General features: G+C 41.1%; 1 protein-coding gene across 1 annotated transcript in view; it reads right to left on the bottom strand.

The window, feature by feature from the left end:
- Window positions 1-20,355, bottom strand: part of LOC105993260 (chromosome unknown open reading frame, human CXorf58) — a gene marked incomplete at its 5' end in the record, with an annotated part of 25,051 nt that extends 4,696 nt beyond the window's left edge. The window contains 4 exons of the mRNA XM_013026464.1: window positions 8,676-8,807; window positions 14,626-14,737; window positions 16,307-16,401; window positions 20,254-20,355. Of these exons, the coding sequence (XP_012881918.1) occupies window positions 8,676-8,807; window positions 14,626-14,737; window positions 16,307-16,401; window positions 20,254-20,355 (441 nt within the window). The remainder of the gene's footprint in view (window positions 1-8,675; window positions 8,808-14,625; window positions 14,738-16,306; window positions 16,402-20,253) is intronic.
- Window positions 20,356-20,663: the final 308 nt, after the last annotated feature.

The following is a 20,663-nucleotide window of genomic DNA, read 5'->3' as shown; positions in this document are numbered from 1 at the left end:
GATTCCTCAGCACCACATAAGCAAAAAGAAAAAAGCTGGAAGTGGCGCTGTGGCTCAAGTGGTAGAGTGCTAGCCTTGAGCTGAAGAGCTGAGGGGCAGCGCCCACGCCCAGAGTTCAGGCCCCATGACCAGACACCCCTGCCCCACCCCCCAAAAAAAGTCTCACAGACTTGCCTGCCTGAGATGGCTTCAAATTGTGATTTTCAGATCTCAGCCTCCTGAGTAGATAGGATTGCAGGTGTGAGCCATCAGCTCCTGGCTAAGTTTTAGTTCTATAAAAATCAAATACACACATGCACAGACTTTTAAAAGTGCAATACTTCTATAATGATGATGGCTGTAAAAGTTACTACATCGAGCCTGATCCTTCGGGGTAATCATTTGAAATGTTTTAATTAATTCTTGTGGTATTCACCTCCATATGTCTAAATTTAAACTTGAGTTTTGACATCGCTGGAAATGTGCCTCTCCCATCAAGTGTTGAAATTCTAACCCCCAATATGATGGTAAGTGAAAAAAAGCTGGAGATGGCACTGTGGCTCAAGTGGTAGAGCGCTAGCCTTGAGCACAGAGAGGCTCAGGGACAACACCCAGACGCAGAGCTCAAGCCCCAGGACTGGCAAAAGAAATGTGCTAAAAAGGATTCCTGAGAGCTTATATTGTCCTCTTCTAGTACGTAACTACATGGTGGGGATAGCCAACGGAGAGTCAGGAAGCAGGCTTTCCTTACCAGACACTGAATGTACCTGGTGTCTTGATCTTGAACTTGCAATTTCCACAACTGTATGTAATCAACTTCAGTTTGTTTATAAGACACCTACTCTCTGATATTTTGTTGTGGTGACCCAAATCAACCAAGATAGGCATCATCTATGGCTTCTCATTATGAGAGAAAAGAATTAAACTTTTTCATTCCAAACTCAATTCCACAATGACACTCACACACATTTCCCCTCTCCAGTCTTCCCGTGTGGCTATATGCTATTTTTGCCTCTATCGGTGCATGGGAATGTTATTTAATGCTCATATATATATATAATATGTTAGGATGACTTTTCCTTTCCTTTAAGATTGCTTGGGATTTCCTTAGGTTAATAAGTATCCTAGCTAGGCATTTTGTGGTTCATACCTGTAATCCTAGCTACTCAAAGAGGCTAAGATCTGAGGATTTCAGTTTGAAGCCCACCCAGTCAGGAAAGTCTGAGACTCATCTCAAATTAACCACCAAAAGGCCAGAAGTGGAGCTGTAGCTCAAGAGGTAGAGCACTAGCCTTGAGCACAAAAACTCAGGGAACAGCACCCAGGCCTTAAGTTCAAGCCCCAAGATGGGCACCCCCTCAAAAATTAAAGTGTCCTATTTTTCATGTTTGGTTTCTAAAGTACAAATCCTCTGACTTTTGGTTAAGGAGCTCTCCTTTCCTATTCAGACACATCAGGGTTGTTTTTTTTTGTTGGTCATGGGGCTTGAACTTTGGGCCTGGGCGCTGTCCCTCAGCTCTTCAGCTCAAGGCGAGCACTCTACCACTAGAGCCACAGCGCCACTTCCAGTTTTTTTTTGCTTATGTGGTGCTGAGGAATGGAACCCAGGGCCTCATGCATGCAAGGCAAGTGCTCTACCACTGAGCCACCTTCCCAGCCTACACATTAAGATTTTTATTTCATCTTCCTAAGAAGTCTATTGTGGAGCCCCCTTTCTTGCCCCAATCCAGATTTGTTTCTCCAGTCCTGCTCTGTAGTTGCTTGAGATTTCGTTCCCTTTTCTTGTGTTCAGATTCCATTTTTTGGCTCCTGTGTTCATCTTGATTTGTTCATATTCCCATGTTAGTGAAACAATACTCTCCAGTGTTTCCTGAGAAACGCTATGGGGGGGGGGACAATTTCTCTAATCTAGCATGATTGAAAAATGTCCTAGTCTACCTATTTGGCTTATTTGGGGATTCTAGGTAGGGAATTTATATTCCTCTGAATTTTTTTTTGTCAGTTGTGGGGCTTGAACTCAGGGCTGGGCGCTGTCCCTAAGCCTCTTTGTGCTCAAGGCTAGTGTTCTACCACTTGAGCCACAGTGCCACTTCTGGTTTTTGAATAGTTAATTAGAGACAAGAATCTCACAGAGACTTTCTTCCCGGGCTACCTCTGAACCCCAGTCTTTAGATCTCAGCTTCCTGAGTAGCTAGGATTACAGGCGTGAGCTGCCAACACTGGGCTTATTCCTCAGAATTTAGAAAGCATTGCTTTATTATCTTTTAGCTTCTATGTTGCAGTTGAGAAGACTGATCTTGGTCCTTCAGGGAAAAGTGGTTTCTCTTCTCTGAAAATTTATGGGACTATTATTCATTTCTTTGTCCCTAGTACTCTAAAATATTGCAGTGAAATCTTGTAGTTGTGATTTTCTTCTGGGAGACAGTCTAAAATTCAAATTCATCTCTTTGTATTGAAGCTTTAAAACCCAAATTTCTCTAATTATGTATGTACATATATACACATATATAATCATTCTATTATTTTGTAAATGTATTTCATGTGTGTGTGTGTGTGTGTGTGTGTGTGTGTGTGTGTGTATGGGCTTGAACTCAGGGCCTTGGCATTGTCCTTTAGATTTTTTGCTCAAGGCTAGTGCTCTACCATTTAAGTCACAGCTATTTTTAATGGCTTTTTGGAGTTAATTAGAGATAAGAATCTCACAGACTTGCCTGCTCAGTCTGACTTTGAACAATTCTCAGATCTCAGCCTCCTGAGTCACTAGCAGAATGGCATGGCTCTGAACTCTTATTAGTTGCATTTTTGAGGCCTCTACACTTGGTCTATTTTCTCCTGTTTTTTTTTCCTCTCTGCTTGTACCTGTGTCTTTCATGCTCACAACTTTCCTCAGATGTTCAGTGATGGCTTTCTTTTTTTTCCTCTTTTTTTTTTTTTGGTCAGTCATGGGGCTTGAACTCAGGGTCTGGATGCTGTCCCTGAGCTTTTTCCACCCAAGGCTTGTGCTCTACCACTCTGAGCCACAGCACCACTTCTGACTTTCTGGTGGTTTATTGGAGATAAGAGTCTTTGGACTTTCTTTCCCAGGCTGGCTTGGAATTGTGATCCTCAGATCTCAGCCTTCTGAATAGCTAGGATTATAGGTGTGAGCCACCAGCACCTGGTGGACTTTCTATCTTTAAGAATGAGGCCCCAGGGAAGTGGCGCTGTGGCTCAAGCAGTAGAGCGCTCTCCTTGAGCTGAAGAGCTGAGGGACAGCGCCCAAGCCCAGAGTTCAGGCCCTACAACTGACCAAAAAAAAAAAAAAAAAAAGAATGAGGACCCAGGAAACCTAATCAGAGGCTTCATGCAGAGTGAAGCTAATTGCCTGTAGGATGTTCTGTCTGAGCCATTAGTTGTTGAACTTCCTTGCCCTATACTAATTTTTTGAGGGTTTTTTTTTTTGGTCAGTCGTGGGGCTCGAACTCTGGGCCTGCGTGCTGTCCCTGTGCTCTTCAGCTCAAGGAGGCGAGTGCTCTACCACTTGAGCCATCGCACCACTTCTGGTTTTCTGAGTGGTTAATTGGAAAGAAGAGTCTCACGGACTTATGGACTTTCCTGCCTGGGCTGGCTTTGAACCGAGGCCCTCAGATCTCAGCTTCCTGAGTAGCTAGGATTACAAGCATGAGCCACCAGCGCCTGGCTTTTTTTGAAGTTTTTTTCTTTGTTAGACTTTCCCAAGAAGTCACTTCTAAACTTCCAGCACAATGTAACTCTAACTTCCAGCATGATGAGTACCTCAACAGGGCAGAAGGCAAGAGGGTTCAACATTGAGCATGTAAGCTTTTGCTTAATTCCCATTTGGTATTGTACCCTGGTGTATCCTTAGGTGTATCTTTTGTTTTCTAGTCCATGGAAGTATTATTTTGCCCTCTCCATGCAGGGATGTCTAGCCTTATACTTAAATGAAGGAAAGGCAGTTGATTGACTACAAGCAAGGTGTATTAGTTTCCCAGGGCTGCTGTAATTAAATATCCCAAACTAGAGGAGTGAAAACCACAGAAATGTGTATTAGCTCAACAGCTTGAGAGGCTAGAAATTCAAGGTCAAAGTCTGCAAGCTCATGCTCCCTCTGGTGGCTTGCTGGTAGTCTTTGACATCCTTGGTTTATTTAAAAGCCACTTCCATCAGAACCACATGGTGTCCTTTACATGGCTGTCTTCTTCTAAGGACAACAGTCAGACTGGATTGGAGTCCGTTACTCAAATAGGACTTCAGTTGAACTAACTACAGTTGTAATTAGGACCTCAAGCATATTCTTTGGAGGGGAAGATACAGTTCATCTTCCTAATGATGAGGAAAGGATTTGCTATTCTAATTTTTCCTTCTCCTTTGTTGCTGGGGATGGAAGCCAAGGCCTTGCACTTGCTAGGCAAGTGCTCTGCCACTGGGCTGCAGTCTGTGTCCTGTTTCCCTTTCCCTTTAGTTTTTTCTTAAATAGTAACCTTTGTTTTTGGTGGTACTGGGGTTTGGATTCAAGGCCCCAGGCTTGCTAAGCAGCTGCTGTCCGGCTGAGCCCTGCCTTCAGTTCTTCTTCAACAGATTTCCTCCCTGCACCTTTCGTCTTACCTTCTCAAGCAGCACCTTCTTTCTAAATTCTTCAAATTAAATCTCACCTCACAATAAAATCTTTAAGGAGAAGAATCTTTCTAATCTCGCTGTAAGTGAAAAGTGGTGAGAGATGGAGGGAGGGGGAGAGGCAAGGGGAGAAGCCGAGTTGCTGATAAAGCCCATACTGTATTACAGCTCTCTACCTCTGAAGTGGATGAATGATCATCAATTTAGTCCTCAGCGCTCACAGAGAGAATGGCTGAAAGCAATGTGACAATGCATACAGACAGCTATATAGAAAATGGTGGAGACATAAAATTGAACAGAATGAAGTGACAATGGATACTCTGGCTCATGAGAAAATAACAGACTGATCATTCTGAAAGATTATCTTACTTCAAGACTCACAGAACCAGAAAGCAATAAGCAAAAATACAGCAGATTTTATTTTTTAGAGGGGAGTGCCAATCCTAGGGTTTGAATTCAGGGCCTGGGCACTGTCCCTTGAGCTTTTATGCTCAAGGTTAGCACTCTACCACTTGAGCCATAGCTCCACTTTTGGATTTGTTTATCTTTTTTCTTTTTTTCCTGCTGGTTTTGGGACTTGAACTTAGAGCCAGGTACTATCCCTGAGTATTTGTGATCAAGGCTAGCACCCTATTACGTGTGCCATAGCTCCACTTCCAGCTTTTTGGTGGTTAATTGGTGCTAACAGTCAGATGGTGGACTTTCTTGCCCAAACTGGCTTACTGCAATCCTCTGATCTCAGCCTTCTGAGTGGCTAGGATTACAGGCGTGAGCCACCAGCACCCAGCTTATGTCTTTAAATTGTTATACCTATCTAAATTAACAATGCAAAAAAAGTCTTTTATTTTTTTGGGTCTGGTCGTGGGGCCTGAACTCTGGGCCTGGGCGCTGTCCCTCAGCTCTTCAGCTCAAGGCTAGCGCTCTACCACTTGAGCCACAGCGCCACTTCCAGCTTTTTTCTTTTTGCTTATGTGGTGCTGAGGAATCGAACCCAGGGCCTCATGCATGCAAGGCAAGCGCTCTACCACTGAGCCACCTTCCCAGCCCCCAAATCCAGTTATCTTTAATGAGCTGACAAAAATGTTTACAAGTCATGACAGAATTACAATTTTCCCCCCGCTGATTATGTGTGCTTTGATTGATTTCAGTTTGCATGGTCACTGTTATAGTTCCACAGTGCTGTACAAAGTGAGAATGCCAGCCCCGGGTAATGGTGGCACTCTCATACCTATAATCCTAGCTACTCAGGAGGCTGAGCTCTGAGGATCGAAGTTTAAAGCTAGCCTGGCCAGGAAAATCCATGAGACTCTTATCTCCTTAACCACCAAAAAGCTGGAAGTGGAGCTGTGGCTCAAGTAGTAAAGCACTAGCCTTGAGCAAAAGAGCACAGGGGCAGTGCCTAAGCCCTGAGTTCAAGCCCCAGACCAGCACCAAACCAAACCAAACCAAACTAAAACTGAGAATGCTTGTGTAGTTTATTTCTCAGCAGTGCTATAGTAAAATGAGTCAACATCTCAGACCATCAACAACCTGCTTTGCCATTTGTTCACTGTGGGATCATGGGCAAGATTTTGGACATCGTTAAACTTCATTTTTTTCTCATTTGTATAAAGGTTCACATGATTTACAACCTCAAAGATTAATGGAGATAAACTGTGTGTTAAGAGTTAAAAGCAATTTCATCCATGGGCTCCAAAAATACCCATAATCATCTTATCTCTCTTTTCCAAGATGTCTATTTGGAGACATCAGTTCTTGACATATTCACAATCTGCAAGTATGTGACCCTTGTCCTTAGCAAATTGGCCTCCTTAGCACTATTTGTTTTCAGGTCCAATTCCCTAATCCCATAGGTTAAGTGTCTCTAAAAAAGAAAGAAAAGAAAAAGAAAACACTCGAGTCTCTAAAGCACTGCATTAATTTTGTGGGGGTATAATGAAACAATTGAGTTAAAGCTAAGGGCACATATGCCATTATGATAGGCCAGAATTTGGGGATCCCTTGTTTCTTTAGAACTTTCCAAATGAGAGTAATGAGATCGCCTGCCTCTTATGAGAATAAAAGATGTTAGTGTTACAGAAACATTTGTGATTAATACTACCACCACCACCACCACCACCACCACCACTACTATTCCGTTTAAGTGTCCTGATTCAGCACTGTTATCCATCCAGTAATGCAAACCAACAACCTAGGAGCTACAAAAGTCATCTTCCTTTAGTTTCCTTCTTAGTCTGCCACTCAGGCTCATTGCTTTTACTTTATTTATCTTTTGTATCTTCAGACTCACAGCCATAGATCATGCAACCACCAATTCTCCTAAATTCCCAAGAGCCTCCAAACAGGGGGAAGACTTGTGGATTTCATCCATTCTCTATACTGAAGTGAAAGGGACTTCTTTATTCTTTAGATTTAACCTTCCAACCTTCCTTTCCTTCCTTCTTTTCTTCTTTTCTCTTTCTTTCTTTTTCTCTCTCTCTTTTCTTTCTCTTTTTCTCTTTCATTCTCTCTTTCTATTTCAATGCTGGTACTGGGTCTTGAACCAAGGATCTTGGGCTCTCATTTGTATTTTTCTCTCATAACTGGTACTTTACCACTTCAGCCACACCTTCAGGCCAGAATTTTTTGGCTGGGTAACTGGAGGTGGAGTCAAGGGAACAACTCTGTCTGGGCTGGCTTTGAACTACAATTCTCAGATCTCAGCCTCCTGTGTGGCTAGGATTCTAAGAGGGTGCCATCAGTGCCCAGCTTGATTATCTTATTTCTTCAAACACTTCACTACTCTTTGGCTCTCGTATATCTCTTCTAGTAAATGTTTCTATCATCTTTAAAAAAAATGTCACTCGTTTCTCATTGAATGCAGAAAGAAGAAAATGTATCCTTGATTACAGCCCCAAAGCCCTTCGTGATCGCCTATCAGCCTTGTGGCAATCCGGTGTACCCTCAAGCCACAATGACTTGCTGTCAGGCCCTGCTGCCATCTGCTCACCCTCAGACTGATATGCATAATCAATCATGCCCGGCAACCATTTCCCACTTTTCCCTTGCTCCTAGAGTCTTGACTCTTTTTTTTTGTCGGGTACTGAATAACAATACACTCAGGGAAGGAGAGCTCCAGCACATAAATCATGAATGTACTAAATCAATCATGGAAGAAATGCCATTTCTCTTTATCAGTGATTGGTGTGGAGGAGCCTATGATTCAGTTCTAAATAATGTGAACTGAATAGAAATCTGTTGGAGGCTTCTGGGAACTTTTATCTTTCTTGAGCTAGAGAGCAAGATGCAGCTGGGCACCACTGGCTCACACCAGTAGAATCCTAGCTACTCAGGAGACTGAGAACCTGAAGATGGTGGCTCAAAGCCAGCAGCCAATCAGGGCAGGAACGTTCATGAGATCCTCTTTCTTCCAATTAACCACCAAAAGCTAGAAGTGGAGTTATGGCTCAAGTGATGGTGTCAGCCTTGAGTGAAAAAAGCTAAGGGAGAGTGCCCAAGGCCCTGAGTTCAAGCCATAGTACCTCACAAAAACAGACCAGAAAAAAAGATGAAAAACAAAACGAACAAAAAATAAAGAGCAAGATGCTAGAAGTTCCTGTCTTCTTGTCTTTGAATGGAGTTGAGGATGTGATGGTCATCTTGTAGCCATGTGAGAAAAACCAACAAACCTACATAGAAGCTGACTCAGAACACTGTTATCTTAAGCTACCGAATTAGCTAGTCCAGAAACCACCTATTCAGGTAATTCTTTCCTATTTGTTCAAGCCTACTGCAGTTGGACATATTCTGTTACACCAGAAAGCTTTGAAACAATAAGAAAACTTCCTTACTGTGTCAAATCCTTATTATTTTAATCCCACGCAGATTTTTACTTTTATTTTTCCTAGGCTCTGTCACTGAGCTTCTTTACTCAAGGTTAGCACTCTACCACTTTGAGGACTGGCAAAAGAGAGACAGACAGACAGACAGAGACAGAAAGAAAGAGAGAGACAGAGAGAGAAATGTGTGATTTTTTTCTTGGAGGATCAAGTCAGGAAGATTTTTGTCCTTTGTTTCTAAGTATGCAACTTGAAATTACTTACTTGCACATAATCTTTCTGGGTGACAATATCCTTTTGATCAGTTACTTTAAACTTCTGGTAATAACGTTCATCTTCCATAATCTGCTGATAAAATTTCTTTTTCCCCATCATATTGTAAGCACTACACATTCCCTATAAGGAAAATAGGAACACATATTTTACAATGGTGGTATATTTCACTCTTTTGGAAGTATTGGGGTTTGAACTCAGGGCCTCATGTTTTCAAGGTAGGCATTCTATTACTTGAACCATGCTCTCAGCCTTATATTATTTTTTTTCAGGCACTGTCTTATCTTTTTTGCTCAGGCTGGTCTTGGACTGCAAGTCTTCTAGTTAAACTACCTGTGCAGCTTGTATGACAGAAGTGAATCACCACATCTGACTTTTTTTGCGGAGCCTTGCTACTTTTTACCCTAGCTGGCCTTAAACTATAATCCTCCTGATTCCTACCTCCCAAGTAGCTGAGATTACAAATATAAGCCAGTGCACCCAGTCAAAGATAGTAGTATAATACTTTTTCTGATCAGATGTAAAGCACACACTCGATATATCCTTTTTACAAATATACTACTTTTCCCTTTCTCCTGACAGCATGATAGTAGAAAGGCTACATTTATAAAGAAGAGATTATATAGGAAAAAACTGGTGGCATTCGGGTTTGAACTCAAGGCCTTGCACTTGCTAAACAGGCAGTTTGAGCCATTCGTCCAGCCTTTTGTCCTTAATTAAATCTATCTATCTTGTATGTATGTATGTATGTATGTATCTATCTATCTATCTATCTATCTATTTTCATTGTGACAATTCTGGGGATTGAACTCAAGGCCTGGACACTATCTCTGAGCTTTTGTGCTCAAGACTAGCACTCTATCACTTGAACCACAGCTCTACTTCTGGCTTTTTGGTAGTTAATTAGAGAGAAGAGTTTCATGGATTTTTCTTTTTCTTTCTTTTTTTTTGGGTCCAGTCGTGGGGCCTGAACTCTGGGCCTGGGCTCTGTCCGTCAGCTCTTCAGCTCAAGGCTAACGCTCTACCACTTGAGCCTCAGCGCCACTTCTGGCTTTTTTCTTTTTGCTTATGTGGTGCTGATGAATCGAACCCAGGGCCTCATGCATGCAAGGCAAGCGCTCTACCACTGAGCCACCTTCCTAGCCCCTTTCATGGATTTTTCTACTTGGGCTGGCTTTAAACCATGATCCTCAGATCTCAGCCTTCTCAGTATCTAGGATTAAAAGCATGAGCCACCAAAACTTGACTGCTTATTTTTTTTAGCCATACTGAGGTTTGAACTAGAGCTTAGTGTTTTGCTAAGCAGGCATTCTACCATTTGAACCAGCTCTCCAGCTCCTCCTTTGAAAATAACCCTTGTGTTGGTTACTTTCAAGCTAAAGTCTTGATTTATGCTTGGGGCAGCCTAAGCTTTGATCTTACCAGCTCATTCTCAAGTCTGAGGATGACAGCTATGCCAGGGCACCTAGCTATTGTGTTTCCCCTGTGCTGGTATAACAGGTATGTACCACCATACCTAGCCATTGAGTGAAATGGAGTGTCACAAACTTCTATGTCCTGGTTAGCCTCAACCTATGATCTTGCATCACCCCCTAAGTCTCTAAGATGGCAGGCTTGAGCCACTATGGCCAGCAAATTATTTTTCAAATAGGGTTTCACATATATGCCTGGCCTAGCCAGGCCCAGCCTTCTATTTATGATTCCCACATAGCTGAGATAACAGATGTGCGCCACCACATTCAGCTATTTATTGGTTGAGATGGGGTAGGGTGAGTCTCATAAACTTTGTGCCTGTCTTGTTTCAAACTGCAATACTCCTGATCTCAGGATCTTGAGCCAGGATATAGGAGTGAATCACCATATATGGCATAGGGATTTTTATTTATTTTTGTGCAGGTCCTGGGACTTGAACTCGGTACCTGGCCACTGTCCCAGAACTTTTGTGCTCAAGGCTAGCACTCTACCACTTGAGCCACAGCTCCACTTCTGGCTTTTTAGTGGTTAGCGTGTGTTGCAGGCTTTCCTGCCCTAACTGGCTTTGAACCATGATCCTCAGATCTCAGCCTCTTCAGAAGCTAGGATTACAGGTGTGAGCCACCAGCGTCCTGGCACAGGTGGTTTTAACCTACTTACCATTTGTTTCTATAGCTTTAGTTGCACAATTTTAAAATGCAGCTAGAGAATTAGAGTGCACAATCCTCAACAGATCAGTTTTGCTTTTAAAATCAATTTCTCTCCCTTTAAAACGTTCTTTCCCTTTAAAAGATGAAAAAAAAAACCCTATAACCTCATTTGTACTGTCGATGCAAGGAAAACTGATCTGGTGAGTATGCAGGTTGCCCTAGGAGCTGCAGTAATACATAATACTAAGACTGACTCTTTTCTGTGTTAGTACATTGTTCTCAAATGGAAACATGTACGTTTCAAGTTGCTTAGGCCTCCCTCCTCTTCAGACTTCATTCTCAACCAAAGAGAAGCAGATAAAAGATTTTTTTCTTTTCTTCTCAAATGTCAACAGTTTCTATTCAAGGAAAGCATCTGGGAGATCAGAGACCAAAGAATGACAGAAAATAAGGAGGCTCAAATGCTGTCTCGATCTATTAGCACCCAGTCTTAGTTTCCCTATCCTTGTGCTGAGAACTGAACATAGAGTGGGAGAGATTAAGTATTCCCCACATTTATAAGCACATGCTGACTCTTCTAACACATTTATGTTATCTGTTTGTGCTTCTGTCCACAAAGAGTCTGCTTATGTAGAAGGAGGCTGAAATTCAAGAAGAAAACACAAATATCTTTTGGTTCCAATTTCTCTTTCCCCTTGCATCTCAGAATGTGTTATTTGTGAAAGTATGGTGCTTCTGATAGGGAGGAAGTAAAAGAGTGCTTCAAAGATCAAACCCCAGAATTTATGTTCCTTTTACTTAGCACACATCACAATAGTTAGCCTGCACATATTTTCTACTCCAATGTTCACTTTTGTTATCTGGAATCTTCCTGATTATTTATTTTTTTGTGGGGTGTGGGAGAGAGTGGTAAGTGCTGGAGTTTGAACCCAGGACATCTCATTTGCTAAACTTGCTTGGCTTGTATTCTACCACTTGAGTTTCATCCCTAGTGTGACTTTTTGTTTTGTTTTGTTCTGGTCCTGGGGCTTAAACTCAAGGCCTTTGCACTGTTCCTGAGCTTCATTTTGCTCAAGGCTACTGCTTTACTACTTCAGCTATAGCTCTACTTCTGTTTTTTTTTATTACTTTGGTGGGTATAAGAATCTCATGGGCTTTTCTGCCGGGGTTGGCTTTGAACTGCAATCCTCAGATCTCAGGCTCTTGGGTAGCTAGGATTACAGGTGTGAGCCATTGACACTTTAGTTTGACTTTTTGATAGTTAATTGGAGATGGCCTCTCCTATTCTCAGACTTTTCTGCCTGAGGTGGCTTTAGACCATGATCCTCTAGGTCTCAGCTTTCTGAATAGCTATGATTGTAGACATGACCACCAGCAGCTCTTCCTGATTTCATTTTTTCTTTCCAAATTCCAAAGCTGAGAAAACATGTATGGAAAATAAAAAGAGATATGCCAGTGCAATAATCCTAATGTGCTAAATTGAAGGGATAGAAACAGTTTACTGAAAATATGAGAGGGAGCCTTCCTATACGTAGATCATTTTTGCCTTCCAATTCATTTATTTCTTTATATAATAAACATCATAAGGAAATATAATATTGGCAAATCTCTCCATTATGCTTTCTTATAATTGATTTCCTGTGGGTTGCAATTAACCAGCCCTATAGTGACAGCAGTGAAGGTAAAACACAGTTCAGTGTACCCTGGACAGATAAGAAGACGTACTTTAAGACTTTCTTTAGGTGTAACTACATTTTATTTAGCTGAGATTACTTAGAAAAGATCATTATAGTGTGTTACTCCTACTGTCTTCCTCAGCAAACCAACACCCCATACCAAGACCCAGTTTTCTTGTTTGTATATCACCTTAACTGTGATGGCCCGTTCCAGTCCCTTGGCTCAAGAAAACCATGCCCATTTTGAGAGGGTATTGGAAAAAAGTTTTCTGTCAATGCCAAGATGTCCTTTGTCAAAAATCTGCTGTGTATCCTGAGCTTCAGGAAAATAGAAACCAATGAGCAAGAAGAGCGTGGCCTTGGGAGAATAGAATGGGTGAAATCTAAGTGCGAATTCCAGGATACTAGTCAACATGAGAAGGATTCAAGAAGTGGGTTCTGTTCTTAAGGGGATTATTGTCCATGCTGGCCTAAGCCTAAAGCAAGGAAGACTCTGTTTGGGAAAAATAAAAGCAAGGCAAAAGGGGCCTGATGGTGTGGTTCAAGTGTACAGTGCCTGCTTAGCAAGTATAAGAGCTTGAGTTCAAACTCCAGTACCACAAAAATAAAAAAGAACAAAGAAAGTTTAAAAAAATCTATGTGTGGATATATATTTTTTTTTTGTCGGTCGTGGGGCTTGAACTCTGGGCTTGGGCGCTGTCCCTGCACTCTTCAGCTCAAGGCGAGCACTCTACCGCTTGAGCCACAGCGCCACTTCAAGTTTTCTAGTGGTTTATTAGAGATAAGAGTCTCACAGACTTTCCTGCCCGGGCTGGCTTTGAACCACAATCCTCAGATCTCAGCCTCCTGAGTAGCTAGGATTACAGGCGTGAGCCACTGGCGCCCAGTTTATGTGTGGATAATTTTATGGGAAAAATGAGGATATAGAGCAAACCATTACTAATGATTAATCCAAAAGAGTGATAAATCATGACGTATTTTCTTTGTAAATCTCTGGGCAAGTTCCATCATTTTCCAACCGTTCTTTCAGAATTTAAAGAAAAAAAGCCTGTTTCCTGGTCAGGGAACAAAAAAACCCCAACAAAATAAAAATTTTAATGAAGTTATAATACAATATTCTAATGAGTTCAAATGTCCACACAGTGATTTCCTGCCTCTAAGATTCTCAATTTCTCAAGCCTGGACACAGGAGAGGTTGGGCTGGAATTACCCAGGAGAATTTTAGTTCCTGGAAATGCTCCATTATACAACCTCAGGAAAGAAACAACTGATATTTTATAGGGACAACTGTTAGTTTATTCCATAAATGAATGTGGCATGAATTTATCCTTCAAATGTAAGCTAAATTTATACTATCCCATCAATCCACATAATGAAGAAATATTAATGTTTTTGAAGCAGTACATTGCATTATGAAAACATGCAGCTCATTTGATACATGTCCAAACCAGAATTGATTGCTTGAGAACATGGAGCAAAATAGTCCCTTTCCTTTTCTAATACTCTTCGGGGTCGAAATACTGCTATGTTGAATGGGACCAGCTACTGCCAAGCCGTACAATCTTCAGTACTGAACACAGGTCACAACTCATGATTTCACATTGGCCAAACATTTTGTGTAAAATATATCCAGAAGAGGACTTTTTATTTTTTTGCATTACAAGGATTCAACCTATGACCATAAACATGCTAGGCAAGTGCTCTACCACTGAGCTACAACTCCAGACACGGAAAAAACTAACCTTTGCTGTATGGTTTAGTAAATAGGAGAATTTCTACCTTTTAAACTCAAATACAGTTAGGTTAAAGATTAAAGGAATTAAACTTCTGCTAGAACTCCTTGCTACTAAAAGTATGGTTTGGCTGGGTGCCAGTGTCTCATGCCTATAATCCTAGCTACTCAGGAGGCTGAGATCTGAGGATTGTGGTTAGAAGCCAGCCCCATGAGAAAAAAGTATCCCTGTGAGACGCTCATCTCCAATGAACCACTCAAAAACCAGAAGTGGAGCTGTGGCTCAAGTGGTAGAGTGCTAGCCTTGAGCTGAAGAGCTGAGGGACAGCGCCCAGGCCCAGAGTTCAAGCCCCACAACCAACAAAAAAAAGAAGTTGAATTAATATAAAATGTACATCATGGAATATCACCTCATTCGATGCCATTAATACGTTTTTCCCGCTGAAATACTTGCATTTACAGCTATCAGTCTGAAGAAAAATTTTAAACACTATGTAGGGTGGAAAATTTTCACCATTAAATCTGAAATAAAGACAAAAAATAGTTATATGCCGTCAGTTTGGGGGTTTCATTATTTCTTCCCCTTGGACTTTAGGTAGTTCATACCATTTCTCAAATATAGAGCCAAGGCTATATGCCAAGAGCATGTAAAAATACAGTGATGAGCTGGTTTCTGGTGGCTCACACTTGTAATCCTAGCTACTCAGGAAGCTAAGAGCTGAGGATCCTGGTTCAAAGCCAGGCTGAGCAGACAAATCTGAGACACTTTTATCCCCAATTAACCAGCCAAAAGTCAAAAGTGGAGATATAACTCAAGTGGCGTAGTATCAGCATTCAGCAAAAAGGCTAAGAGAGAGTGAGAAGCCCTAAGTTCAAGTTCCAATACTAGCACAAAAATCATAAGTAAAAATGCAGAGTGAAGCCAGGCCTGTGGTGGCTCACACCTGTAATCCTAACTACTCAGTAGGATGAGATCTGATGATTACAATTGAAAGTCAGCCTTGGCAGGAAAGTTCATGAGCTTCTCATCTACAACTAACCACCCAAAAGCCAGAAGCAGAGCTGTGGCTCAAGTGGTAGAGCACTAGCCTTAAACAAAAAAAGCTCAGGGGCATTGCTCAAGACTGAGTTCAAGCCTGGGACCAGAAAAAAAAAACCCACAGGATGAAAAGGCCTACATGCTGGTGTGCTCACAACTATCCTCATACCTATGTCAGACCAGAAGCAGAGTGGGAGATGAGACTTACTCTCATGGCAACTTTAGCTCTTTGTTATTTTTGATGTGGTACTGGGTTTTAAACTCAGTACCTCATACTTACTAGGCAGGCACTCTACCACTTAAGCCATGTTGTCAGTCCCATTTTCCTTTATTGCTTTTGCTTGGATAGAGTATCATACTTTCTTTTGCCAGTCCTGGGTCTGAGGCTAGTCCTCAGGGCCTGGGCATTGTCCCTGAGCTTCTTTTGCTCAAAGCTAGCACTCTACCACTTGAGCCACACTGCCACTTCCAGTTTTTTCTGTGTATGTGGTGCTGAGGAATTGAACCCAGGGCTTCATGCATGCTAGGCAAGCATTCTAACACTAAGCCACCTTCCCAGCCAAGTCTCCTATTACTTTTTGCCTGGGGCAGGCCTCACTCTGTGTGTGTGTGTGTGTGTGTGTGTGTGTGTGTGTGTGTGTGTGTGTGTGTGTAGCTCTCCTTTATAGCTGGCATGGCCTCACTCTGTGTGTGTGTGTGTGTGTGTGTGTGTGTGTGTAGCTCTCCTTTATAGCTGGTATGACCAGTACATTGAGATTGTGTTTTGCTAACTTCCCACCTCCTCTGGGCTGGGGAGGCTGTCATGAAACTGCCAACCTCCCAACCTCCCCTTCTCAAGTAGCTGGCTTGCAAGTGTGCACCATGCCCATTCTCTCATGGCAACTTTTGGCCAGTGTCATGCCTTAGATTCTTCACATAACAGATGTAAATAAAGACAACCCATTTACTTTATAATTATATCCTGAGAAGTTGGGAGGACTTAAAAATAATTTCTAAGACTTCTTATTCACTATGTACTCCTTGGAATAAATAAATCAGCATAGATATATTACCTGAATCTGACTTTATACTTCATGCTAGGATCTTTGACAAGTTGGGCCTCTAAAGGACTCACTTTCTTCAGTATTTCATACGATGCAAAATATTCCTGAAATAGATGATAGAGCTATAAATAGAAAATACTGTCCTAACCAATTTGCTGACATAAGAGAGGATGAGTGTCAAAGTGTTCAGAATACTGTCCTGGGCTTGGAATTCTGAAGAGGTAGTTTCCTATCTTGGCTTTTCCATTTATCATCAGTGCAGGCTTGAATCAGTCAATTAATTTTTTGGGTCCTCAAATTTGAATATCTGTCCACAGGCATTTTTATCTCCCTAGGACAACACTTTACAATCTACCGTAATTACCTACAAACTTGCCCGTGTCTCTACTATAGACTTTAAGCATCATGAAAGTAGGGACAGTTTCTTTCTTCTTTCACTATAGTTCTAATGTCTAGTACAGTGCTTGAAATATACTAGATGCACAACAATCATGTGAGGTTGACTGAATCACTGTAACATGAGGATGGCTACTGTAAGCTACTTGATTTTTCTTTCTGTTTATGTGGTGCTGAGCAATCAAACCCAGGGCCTCATGCATGCAAGGCAAGTACTCTACCACTGAGCCACATTCCCAGCCCTACTAGACTTTTTTTTTGGGTGCTGGTCCAGGGGTTGAACTTGGGGCCTGGGTACTATGCCTGAGAGTTTGTGCTCAACTTTAGCACTCCACCACTTGAGCTATAGTTCCACTTCTGGCATTTTGGTGGTCAATTGGCGATAAAGAGTCTCATGGATTTTCCTACCTGTGATGGCTTTGAACCATGATCCTCAAATCTCAGTCTCCTAAGTAACTAGGATTACAGGTGTGAGCCACTGGTGCCCATCGAGTTACTAGATTTTTAGCACCCTTTAACATTCATAATCTTATTTAATTCTAACAACAGTAATAGTATTAGAATACTGTTACCCATTTTACAAAGGAGAAGGTTGAGGCAGGGTGTTTTTGTAATTTACACATCAGAATGAAGGTAGTAAAAGGGAAACTTAGATATTAGACTCTTGAATGCCCACTCAATGATAGTCAACCTTATGCTCATGATAATCACATAAGATATGTAATAAAAGGCTCTTTATGACTGTGAATGTAGCTTAGTGGTAGAGTGCTTGCCTACCATACATGAAGCCCTGGGTTTGATTCCTAAGAAAAAAGTCAGAAGTGGTGCTGTGGCTCTAATGATAAAGTGCTAGCCTTGAGCAAAAGAAGCTCAAGGACAATGCCTCAGGCCCTGAGTTCAAGGGCCAGGATGGGTAAGAAAAAGACTTTTTAGAAGAGCTACCAGTGCCCAATAAAATTATTTTAATGTGGCTATCATATTAATGTGGTTACTGGAATTCTGAATTATTTTACTAGGGGAATATATAGTACTATATAAGGAAGGTTTCATGTTACGCTGGGATTGCTGGAGTTGTTTTGGAGGGAAGGTATCATATACATTAAAAAAAACTGTGGACATGAAATCCAGAAAGCTCCTTTCTTTTTAAAAATATTTCTTTTTGTTAAGTACCTGTACAAAGGGATTTCAATTCTACAGGTCAGGTTGAATACAATGCATCTTGATTAATGTCACCTTTTTCATAATTCTCCCTATCTTTCTCTATCCCATACCTACCTTCAAGTTGTTTAGTTCAAGTTTTACATAATGTACATTGAATATAATGTCACATTTGCTCACCCTTCTTCCTTAAATTCATGTGGACACCCTTAATGATCCCTTTTGAAGAACATGTTCCAGCTTCCTGGTATTCATGTTGTTAAATGTTAGTTGTTCAAAGGAATTACACTGTTAGACTCCTCCCCTAAGTATAAATCCTTTACATGATTTGTTATTTACTCAACTGGGATCATATTCTTTATGCTGTTCTGACATCTTTATCTCTAACAACCTATCTTGGTTATCTTTCTATTGCAGAGTCACGTTAATTCTGTGAGGTTTAACACTGCCAAACTGCCTTGCCGTAACACTAAAGTTAAAATGAAATTGTATATATTATAGAATACATTCACAGAAATGGGCTTGTTGGCAGAAAGCAAGAGCATTTTTATTTTATTTTTTGTGATTTTTATTTAATTTTGCCAGTTCTGGGGCTTGAACTCAGGACCTGGGCACTATCCCTGAGCTTCTTTTGCTCAAGGCTAGCACTCTACACTTCCGACCTTTTCTATTTATGTGGTACTGAGGAATCAAACCCAGGGCTTCATGCATGCTAGACAAGCACTCTACCACTGAGCCACATTCCCAGCCCACTTATTTTTTTTATTTAATTTTATTTTATTTGTGAACATACTGTACAGAGGGGTTACAATTGCATGGGCAGGATAATGCGTACATTTCTTACCAAGCATTGCAGCCTCCTCTGTTTACCCTTCACATCCCTTCCCAGCCTCCCCCCACTGCCCCAATCCCAATCCTTCTCTTTCCCCCCTCCCCCCCCGCTCCCCCCCCCACCGATGTTGTAAAGCTCGTTTTGGACATGACAACTTGTACTTCTCATTGTTGCAACAGGTCCACCTGTATCCTTAAACAACTGGTTTTTCCCCATCTCCTCTACAAGTTATACTGACAGGGGTTATACTGTGGGGGAGGGACATACAAAGCAACAAAGAGATAATTTTGTAAATGCATTAGAAACACATGCATGAAAGAAAAAAAACATTAAAATACATATCTAAGGGTTCATTTTCCTGACATTACATTATCTGACCTTTTCTGCTTGACTCATACATATACTAGATATTGCAAATAAGGGAAACCATGGGACCTGTGTTTCTTTGGCCAGCCCACTTATTTTAATATACTGTCCTTTTTTCATATTAGCATCAATTAGTTGTACAAGGCAGTTTTGTTTTGACATACCCATATATGCATAAAAGTACTTTTAATTCAGAGGGTTTTTGTTTATGTTTCTAGTGCAGAGGACTGAACCCAGAGCCTCATACATACTTAGCTTACAATGCTACCACTTAGTTACTCCCCCAGCCCCTAATTTAGAGGTTTTTATTGTTGGAAGATCACCATGTCACATCTTCAAGTAAGTAACCAAATTAAAAAACTGAGAAACTAGTCAGTACTGATGGCTCAAGCCTGTAATCCTAGCTACTCAGGAGGCTGAGATCTGAGGATTACCAAAGCCAGTCCATGCAGAAAAGTCCCTGTGAGAGTCTTATTTCCAGTTCACTCCAAAAATAACAAACAAAGAAACAACACTGGAAGTGGAACTGTGCCTCAACATGGTATAGCATTAGCCTTGAGCAAAAGAACTCATGGACAGCAACCAGGCCCTGAGTTCAAGTCCTATGACCAACAAAAAAATATACACGCAGACACAGATACACAGACACAGACACACAGACACAGACACACACACACACACACACACACACACATATACACACACATGCACCAAAAGAAACTGTCAGGTGACAGTGGTTCACGTCTGTAACCCAAACTATTCAGGAGGCTGAGATCTGAGCCAGGCAGGAATGTTCATGACACTTACCTCCAATTAACCATCCAAAAGCTGGAAGCAGAGCTATGGCTCAAGTGGTAGAGTGCTAGCTTTGAGCAAAAAAAGCTCAGAGAGAGCGCTCAGGCCCTGAGTTCACACCCTAGAACCAGCACAATAAAAAATAATATATACATTTCAGAAAAAGAAGCAACAATCATTCATATTAAAAATAAATTCAAAAATATGCATTTAGGCTTAACAAAAGAAGCAATTCCAGAACCTTACACATCATTATGTCTAAATAGCAGAGACAAAGATAGCTTGCTATTCTATCTTTAATGAACAGACCCTTCAGCTTGATTAGCAATTAAATCTGCCAGAGATTAAAGATAATAAAAATATAATTAAAAATAAGTCTTCCAGAGAAAATAAAAAGAAAAATACATACCGCTGCACAGATTGTATGTTTTAGAAGTCGAAATAATGATTTGTCCAAATAAGTGAGCCAATTTCTCTGTATTATTTGAGCTGAAAGTTTTCTAATAATTATGAGAAGAAAAAGTTAGTTAATATTACATACTTATCATTTTTCTAAAATCTTGGAGAACTTTCAATTTCTGCATCCTTCTCTTGTACTTCCCCATCTCCCATGCTCAGACTGACTTAATGAGGAACATTTAGATATGCTAGTTGGAATAGGTCATTTGCAGAATCTAGTCAGAATGAGAATACAAAATACTTAGGACTATTTCCCTTGTATTAATATTTTCTGGCTGAAACTTTATCAAAAAGCATATATATAATGAATGTATCATCAATAGGCAAAATCATTTATGCCTTAAGATGATTTCACTGCAG

The sequence above is a fragment of the Dipodomys ordii genome, unplaced genomic scaffold (genome assembly GCF_000151885.1).
Source record: "Dipodomys ordii isolate 6190 unplaced genomic scaffold, Dord_2.0 Scaffold94, whole genome shotgun sequence".
Classification (NCBI taxonomy): Eukaryota; Metazoa; Chordata; class Mammalia; order Rodentia; family Heteromyidae; genus Dipodomys; species Dipodomys ordii.
This window is presented reverse-complemented; position numbering and strand designations above follow the sequence as displayed.